The sequence below is a fragment of the Octodon degus genome, unplaced genomic scaffold (assembly GCF_000260255.1).
Source record: "Octodon degus isolate 3935 unplaced genomic scaffold, OctDeg1.0 scaffold00060, whole genome shotgun sequence".
Classification (NCBI taxonomy): Eukaryota; Metazoa; Chordata; class Mammalia; order Rodentia; family Octodontidae; genus Octodon; species Octodon degus.
Genome location: NW_004524636.1, coordinates 6,515,647 through 6,524,872, shown reverse-complemented (window position 1 = coordinate 6,524,872; position 9,226 = coordinate 6,515,647). Strand labels below are relative to the sequence as shown.

Genomic DNA, 9,226 nt, shown 5'->3' with positions numbered 1-9,226 from the left:
AGCCTATGTATGTCTTTATGAGTTAAATGTGTTTCTTGTATACAGCATACTGTTGGATTTTCTTTCCTAATCCACTGTGCCAGTCTATTTCTCTTAATTGGTGAATTGAGTCCATTTACATTGATCGTTATAATTGAGATATATTGACTTACAATTGACATCTTATTTACCTATTGCCATTTACTCCTGTTTGTCCTGTGTTTAATTGTTTGTCCTATTTAGTGGGTTCCTTTTGTTCTTATTGGTGGAGTTCTGATGATTTTGTTCCTTCTCTGGAACATCTTTCAAGAGCCCGTGTATGCTTGGCTTTGTCATCATGAAATTCTTTAGTTGTTCTTTGTCATGGAAGTATTTCACTTTTCCATCAAACTTGAAAGAGAGTTTTGCAGGTTATAGTAGTCTGGGCTGGAATTTGTTTTCATAGAGGACTTGAAGTACTCTGCTCCATGCTCTCCTTGCCTTCATGGTTTGTGAAGAGAAGTCAGCCATAATTTTGATGGGTTTTCTTTTGAATGTGATCTGTTTCTTTTCTCTAGTGGCTTTCAGTATATTATTCTTGTGCTGAATTTCTGGGATCTTGACTATTATATGTCTCGGCATGTTTTTAATTGGGTTAAGATTACTTGATATTCTGTATGCTTCAGTTACCTGAATGTCATATTGTTCCCTCATATTTGGTAAGTTTTCTGCTATTCTGCCCATTTTTTTAAAATGTCATTTGTATTGACTCCTTCTTTCTCATTGATACCTATTATTCTCACTCTGTTCATCTTTGCATTGTCTTGCAAGTGATAAATTATTTTTTCCTGCATCTTAGTTGTTTTTAAGCAATCTTTTCTTATCTTTTCACTGCCTACTCTAGCGTCTTCATGATCTGAAACTCTTTCTTCTCTTTCACTGAAACAGTTTTGCAAGGTAGTGATTGAGATTTTAAATTCCTCTATAACTCTTTGACTCTGCTTCTTGCGATCTATTTCTTTCCTGTATTGCTCATTCAAGAATCCATCATTTTTCTAATCTCCTCCTTTTTTTTAATCAATGTGTTTTTTAGAAGCCTTTATTAATTCTTTTACTGCAGTGTTTTTTTCAGATTGGGTTTACTGCCTATGTTTCTGTAGTTGATTCTTTACTTCAGATTCTATGAGTTCAGATAATTCTTTTTTTTTTTTTTATTTCAGAAAAGACTTCCACTCTGAGTTCCTCTACAACTTTCTGCTGTTGCTTATTTACTATCAATGCTATTAATTCTTACATTTCAGCTGAGCTCTTGTCCTCTGTACTTGTTCTGGGTGGGCACTGGGTTTCCTCCATATGTTTCTGCATTTGATTTTTTACTGCAGATGCTATTAATTCAGGGATTTCTTTTTTCATTTCCAATCTGAGTTCCTCTATACTTTTCTGCAGTTGTTTCTTTATTTCAGAAGCTGTTGATTCATTGATTTCAGCTGTATGTTTCCCAATTTGTTCTGTGTTATTGTCTTCTGCACTTGTTATGCGTGGGCTTGGGGTCTGAGATTTTATTTTGCTCCTTCTCATTGTCATTTAGTGTAGCACTGTCTTCTGACCTTTGTTGTAGAGCTTTGGTACAGTTATAACCTTAGCACCTACTGAAATTCAGGTGCAAATCTACAAAGTTTGGATTTATCCTGCTGTGTCTGGCTTGAGTGTGGCTGCTGTGCTCAGCTCCTTTCTGCTGCTGCCCTTGGAATGATCCTGTTGTGCCCCTCTTTCAAGATGTTCTGCTCCTGGACTAGCTGGGTGGTTCTGTCCCCTAATCTCTCTGCAGGGATTGCAGCTGCAGCATTTCACCCTAGGCCTGTAGTCCAGGCCTGTGCTGAGTCTGGAGGGGACAAGGTGGAGTAGAGGGGAGAGGAACCTCTCCCACACACTCACTGTGCCTGGGCTAGGGCTGGATCTGGGGCTCCCCAGAATGCGGCAGAAATTCTCACTGGGCTGGCGGGGTGGGGGTGGGGTTTTGCAGAGGGGTCGGGTTGGTCCCAAGTGTGTGGAAAAGGGTCTCACTAATGATGTGCCTTGGCTGGGACCAGCAGGTCCCACTGAGGCAGGGTAGCAGGAAGCTCTCCCACACACTCACTGGGGCCTGGGCTAGGACTGGATCTCTATTCCTTTAGTTTTTACTGGAGCTGAATTGTGATCCTGGCGCGCTGCTGGAACAGCAGAGCTGTGATGTTTTCTCCCCAGATGCAACGTAAGTGAAGAGAATGTATTTAGGAGTCAAATCAAGAGACTCAGGTTGATGTCCAGATGCTGCCACTAGCTAATTTTATTCTTGGGCATGTCATTCTGCACTTCCATTTTTGTTTTTTATATAAAATAGAAATCATGGAGAATCAGTTTTGCTAAAAGTCTTTTAAAGCATGGTCTTAAAAAGCATTTTGTCAGTTATAAAGCACCATACAAATGTTTTTCATTTTGACTAATGTGTACTACTGGGTGAAAGGAGCTTCTGGTCTGTTGTCTCTGTTTAATAACTGGCTTAGCAGGAAATGTTTGAGTAGGGTTGTGTATTTTTTTCTTGAAATTGATTTGTTTGTAGAAACACATGTGTGTAAAGTAAACTTTATGTGATCCATGAACACCACTGGATTGTCACTTTTAGCTCAGAGTCCTACCTGAAAATATGAAAAATATGCATCCAACATACATATACGTCATGAGGCATGATGGATCAGTTGATTTGTATGTTATTCTTTGAATCAATCATTGTGCATATATTTGACTTCGGATTTTTTTCTCATTTTATATATCTTATTTCAGGCTGAAAAATTTTGAGAGCAATGATTTAGCATTTTCTCCTAAGGAAAATTTTGGCGACAACAGTGGACTTGCTGAGTATGTGGCAAAAGCTATAGACCCATCTATTAGCTGGGAGGACATCACATGGCTGCGAGGACTGACGTCACTTCCCGTTGTGGCCAAGGGCATTTTGAGAGGTGTGTTCATGTCTCTTCAAGCCCATACTGATTCTATGATCTCTTATAGATAGGGTTGTGATATTTTAGGGAAATTAATCAGGAAAAGTAATCACAGAAATCAAAAGAGATATTCTGACTTTCATTTCTTTCTTTTCTTTTTCTTTCTTTCTTTCTTTCTTTCTTTCTTTCTTTCTTTCTTTCTTTCTTTCTTTCTTTCTTTCTTTCTTTCTTTTTTTGCATAACTGAGCATTGATCTCAGGCCCTTGTGCTTGCCAGGGAATCACTTATTCTCCTGAGCCATCTCTCCAGCCCCCCTGACTTTCATTTCTCTCTTTTTGATGTTAGAAAGCAAATATTTCTCCATCCTTAAGTCAGATTCTGAAGCAGAGTGAACTTGTGCTAAGTAGGACATTGTCTTTTTCAAAGCATAGGGATACCATTGCCTTGTTTTGGAGCTGTGAATCACAGTGGTTGGCAAATCTCAGTAGAACATTATGAGTTCATTGCATTATCTAAAGGCTACTATAGATTTTTCAGACCAAAGAGAAACCCCAGAGATGACCTTTGAACAGTAAGACCTATTTTAAGAGCCTTTCCTCTTTCTTCTGCTCCCAGTACAATAGCCAGGAATCATTTTGAATGTGGTGAAACCCACATTATCTCTTTGTAGAGCATGGTAGACTAGGACAATAGAATCCTCAGTTGTCCAGCCACAGATATGGAGAAATTGGCTGTTATTCCAGCTTCCACATTTGTCCAGATTACACAGGGCATAACAATGATCACCATAACTTTGAAGTACAAATATGTTTGCTCACAAAAGTAGTATTTTTGTCTTTGAAAACATTTCTAAGTATAATTAAAGGGATAACAATGAGAACATTTTTTTTAAAATGAGGATGTTTGAGTAAGTGATTCTGAAAAGGAAGAATTTATTAATTTTTCCCAGGAGTCAAAAATATAGACTCATATCTTCTTCTTAGGTTCTGCTTAAACATATTGGAAGTCACATGGCTTCCATGTATAAAGCTCTAGGAATGATACCTCTTTTGAGTATTTCATCTTGTGGATGCAAAAATCAAGTTCATAAAAAATAGGGCCAATGTACCTCTTAAATAGTGGGGGTAATAAAACAGAGGCCTATCTTAACTTTTACAATAGACATTTTTACATTGTTTCCTGCTGTCATTGTCCTGGTGGGCATTTTCTTTGGCTTTTATACTTCAGTGACTGTATTGTCATTTATATAACCTCTGCACTACTGTTGTCACCTATAATTATTAGTGCTTCTTCCTGTGGCACACACGATTGTAGGAAGTAAAGAACAGCTTCCACATTTGTCCAGATTACACAGGGCATAACAATGATAACCTGGAGGTCTGTGCTATTCATTCATTCATTCATTCATTCATTTATTCATTCTTCATTTATTTTTATTTATTCACTCAATCTTTTATACTATAAACACTTATCATGCATATGTTATGCTAAATTAGAAAAATAATAGCTTTGAGGCCTTGACCAAAAGTGGATCCTATTTTTATAGGAGATCAACTTAGAAACAAGCACTTTTTGTACAAAAAAGTAACATGGATGTTGAGGCAGAAGGCTTAGGAGTCTGAGGCAGTGACTTTAAAATGGGTGTGGACAATTACCTGGCTGGGTTAAGACAGGCTTCCTTTCACAAGGAAAGACAATGCTTTTGTTTTAATAGGATACTAGGTAAACAGACTATTTCAGAATAAGCTATTAACAGAATAAAGCAGGTACTGGTAACAATTTCTGCAACATGCAAGCTGTGTGTGTTAGTCTCTGACCCACGCACTTCATGGGAAGAGATGTTTAATTTCATTCCAGGCTTCAGGGCATCCAGTCACTTGTAGCCTGACTCCAAGACAGAAACCTCATGGTGGAAGGACATGGAACAAGAAAGCTGCTCCCTCTGTGGAAGCTGACAGAGAAAGGAGAAACTGAGGACAGGAATACACTGTGCTCCTTGACATTCTCGGTGGCCTGCCTTCTCCAACGAGGCCCTCCCTCAGACTTTTAGAGGACATTTTAGATGTAAGTCATAATACCATATTAGAAAGCACAGACTTGAAGGTGGCTGAGAACCATTTAAATATCCCAGTCAGGGAAACTACCTCATCAGATTGACACCATGGAAAATTTTTGCTTTGTACAACGCACCTCATGGATGGAGATAGGCAAACTGAAGTCAGAGAAGGACATTTAGGGACTGTTGTTTCCCAGGCAAGAGATGATTATGGACTGACCCAGAATAATGACAAATTGTTGTTGAATTAGAAGATTAACACAGTGAATTATAGATCTGGCTCAAAGGAATTGGCTTGAAAACACTATGGAAAAATAAAATTTTATTCCAGGCTCCAAATTTTAGTCTTGGTTGCATAGAGAACCAGTATAAGTATGAGGTCATTTTATTTTTAACTAACTTTTCCGTTTTGCATTCTCAATATACGTAATTTTCTACAACTTCATTCTCTATGAGATGATACAGATCCATCAAATTTGATTTACTATTTTTTTTTTTTTTTTTTGGAACCGGGGATTGAACTCAGGCCCTTGCACTTGCCAGGGAAGTGCTTATTCCACTGAGCCATCTCCCCAGCCCCCTAGATTTACTATGTGTTATATTGAAAAAATACTTTGGCTTCTAGAACTTTAGTCTGTAATCATTTTATCTCAGATTAGCACAGCCCTTACAAAAGCCACCTTTCTTTTCCTCTCATGTGTATGGAACCTCTGGCTTAATCCACTCATTTTCACAATACTTTACACACACTGAATTTTTTCAGGGAGTCTAAATCCTCAGCGGAAGCTATGAATCTAAATAATTAGAAAAAATATAAAGAGCGAGATACAGAGAATGGGCACTTGGTATTTGAAAGAAAATTATTTATTTATCCACATAAAGTTTACATTGTCAGGTTCTTCTGTAATTATTTATTTCACTTATTTAACAAACAAGAATCATCCCCATCATAACAACGGCATGAAGTAGCACATATGCACAATCTGGAGACGGAGGGGGTTTCTGGGGTGATTTCTGGGAAAATCAGTTTTTTCCGTTTCCAAGTCTTCATTGGAAGTCACATGGATTAACTGAGAGACACCGATGTTCTTTCATTTTCTTTTTACCAGAAAAATGTAGGCTATGCTAGCAGGTGCATGAAATCATGAGCAACCAGAAAGATCTGGGTGAAACATTTCGCTTGCTACCAGTTCAAGCGTTGCCTTTGAATGCATGCATGTTGGAATGCAAGACATAATCTTTTTCTGTGGTTAAACTCTGCCCTTGGAGGACATCAATACAAGTTCCAAACACACACTTTAGGCAGGATTTGGTCTTCACCAGACTCACATTAATGAACAAATGGCTTTTATGAGCAAGACATGCTGCTTTTCAAAATTTCTCTGTTCTTTGAAATGACTCTGTCTTCCTTCCATTATGCCTTTTTGTTTTTGAAAAACCCTTCTCTCAGTAACTCTCTTCAGCTAGATGGATAGATAGATAATATTTAGAATATTCACTTAGAATTCCTGGATTGTATTAAAAACTGGTACCTTGTATGTAGAATTTAGTTACTAAACTCCTGGAAGTCAGTACCAAGTTAGAGTCCCATGTCAAAAGCTATCAGGGCATAAAATTAAGTTTTGAGAATTTATATTTCACTTTGGTGTTTTAAGTTCAATACAAAAGTAGCATAACAAGATAACAAACAGTGCTATTACCTATTCACCATTATGTTTCTTAATCAGTCAGTGTATTAAGTGGCAAATTAACAAATAAGGAATGCCACACTGGGTTACTGAAAATATTAGCTGGGCATAGTGTTGCATGCTTATATCCCCAACATTCTGGGAAGCTGAGGCAGGAGTATTTCAAATTTAAACCTAATCTGGGAACTTAGTGACTTAGTGAGACTACATCTCTCTCTCTCTCTCTCTCTCTCTCTTTTTTTTTTTTTTGGCGGAACTGGGGATTGAACTCAAGCCTTTGCACTTGCCAGGGAGGCGCTTATTCCACTGAGCCATCTCCCCGGCCCCTGAGACTACATCTCTTAATTTAAAAGAATACAGTTTTTAAAAAATCAAAGATTATAAAATTTTTTTTAGGACCATTTTGACCCTCACATGAAGGAAAAATTGCTTTTTTGTTCAGGTAATAGAATAAATGAATAAAAAGCCAACAAATGTCAAACTCTGGAGAGGTTTCATGAGCAGCTAGTGAAAGAGCTTATTTCTGGCCATGTAATATTCTTCCTTGATGGTGTCTTCATGAAGTCAGTGTTCTAGCCTCTGAGCAAACCTTCTGATTATTTGCCCCTGTGTTCCCAGCATTGCCTTGAGAACATGGAAGTCCACTTGAAATGACAGAGAATAACAAATTGTTTTGTAAGTAGCATTTATTTCAAGTAAAAGGCCTTTTCTTTTCTTTCTTTTTTCTTTTTCTTTTATTTTTGGTGATACCAGGGATCCAATTCAGGTCCTTCTGCTTGTTAGGCAAGCACTTATTCCACTGAATTAGCTCTCTGGCCTCTTAAAAGGCCTTTTAAAATCACCTTCATGGGAGGAACTTCACTGTTACTGGCAAAATTCAGGTTGACTCATGTCTAGCATCTGGTGAATGGAATTTTCCCACCTGCGCATCTGGATGCTTCATGCAATATCAGATGAAGATAACAGTAGCTCGGATTTGTCTCGGTGCTCAACACATATCAGGCATTGTCCAAATACTCAGCTCATTTAATCTACAAACCAGTTCCACGTGGGTTATGGTCTTCGTTTTGATGGGTTAGAACAGCGATACCCAGAGATGTCAAAGAACACACCTCTTACACAGCAAGCCGGCAAGCAGCTACTCTGGCTTAAATCCAGGTGGTCCAGTGACTTAGCCCTTGCAGTGAAGCACTTCTTCATACTGTGTAGGATCTGGTTATTGATACTATTTGATTTTCCAACACATGGGTTCTAGTTACATGATGACAAACTTGTAAGAATAAATTGGAAAACTATACCCATACTCACTTATGGGGTTGATAAAAGAGAATTCACTTTTTTGTTTCTTAATTGAATTTGTTACTTTGTACTATTTGCACTACTAGTATATGGAACACAATGTACCAATTTCAGAATATAATATTACATTGTTTCTTAAGGTTATTTATATCTCTATCTTGACATTAAAAAATACCCTACCACATTGGTTTATTAGGGAAATAAAGGTGTGCAAACATGAGTGTGGAGATGTGAATAAGGCCTTTGGATAGTTAAGGGAATTAAGTTGCTCAGAGGTACACAAAAGTAAAATTCCAGTTGCTTAGTCACATTGTCACATTGCAGGTGGTTACTGCACGGAGTGACACAGATCTACAACATCACAGCATTGCCAAAAGCTCTACCAGACAGCTATTTATGCTTTTAGGGAAATATTTTCTAATATGTTTTAAACAACAGTGTATTTTGGACTTCAGGTCCCAGATGATTAACTGGATGTATATGTGCTCCAAACTCAAACAAACCTGAAGTTAAAGACCTCCAATGACAGCCAAGCCAATGAAGATGAACATAAGGAGTTGAGAAATTTTGAGCAATTTACAATAGAAATAGTATGTCAGGGGGCATGATGATTACAGAAAGAAAAGGTAGAAAATACAAAGAAAACTGCATCTCTAAATAGTTTGACCTCTGGAGGAAGCAGAGGCAAATTATACAATGAAACACTTTAGATCCAAGTGTGTAGTTTGTAGATTTGGAGAGGTGAAGTGGGCCAAAAGCTTGGGAACTCACTGAAAGTCTTGTGAAGCTGTTGTACCAGCCAGCAGGCCTGGCCAGTTTCAGTCCTTTTGTGTAACTGTGGGACACTTGGCATTCTCTTCTCAACAAGGAGGTGGTGGCATGATCCTTTCTACAGGGACAAATGAATGCCTGAGTGCAGCACACGGGTGGTGGCATTTACAGTATGTCACGATGCAGTCCTCATCCCGACACTTGAGAAGCTCACGATCCAACAGCCTCTTAGTTGACATTTTTTCTCTTTTCCCACATGGAGCTCCAAGAAAGAATTTCCACTCCAGGCAAAGACTTGGCAGGAAGGAACTTGATTTACAAAACAGCCCAGAAATCCTACAGCAGCTCCTCAATCTCTCTTCCCTTCATACGCATGGAAAATTTAGCACCACAAGAATAGCAGAGACACCAGAACAACATGATTTCTCATATATGTGAAACCTACAGTACTTAAACATCTAGTATATAACTAGATA

General features: G+C 38.2%; 1 protein-coding gene across 1 annotated transcript in view; it reads left to right on the top strand.

The window, feature by feature from the left end:
- Hao1 (hydroxyacid oxidase 1) overlaps nt 1-9,226 on the top strand; it is a 68,478-nt gene that overhangs the window by 44,043 nt on the left and 15,209 nt on the right. The window contains exon 4 of the mRNA XM_004634288.2: nt 2,779-2,954. Coding sequence (XP_004634345.1) covers nt 2,779-2,954 — 176 coding nt within the window. The remainder of the gene's footprint in view (nt 1-2,778; nt 2,955-9,226) is intronic.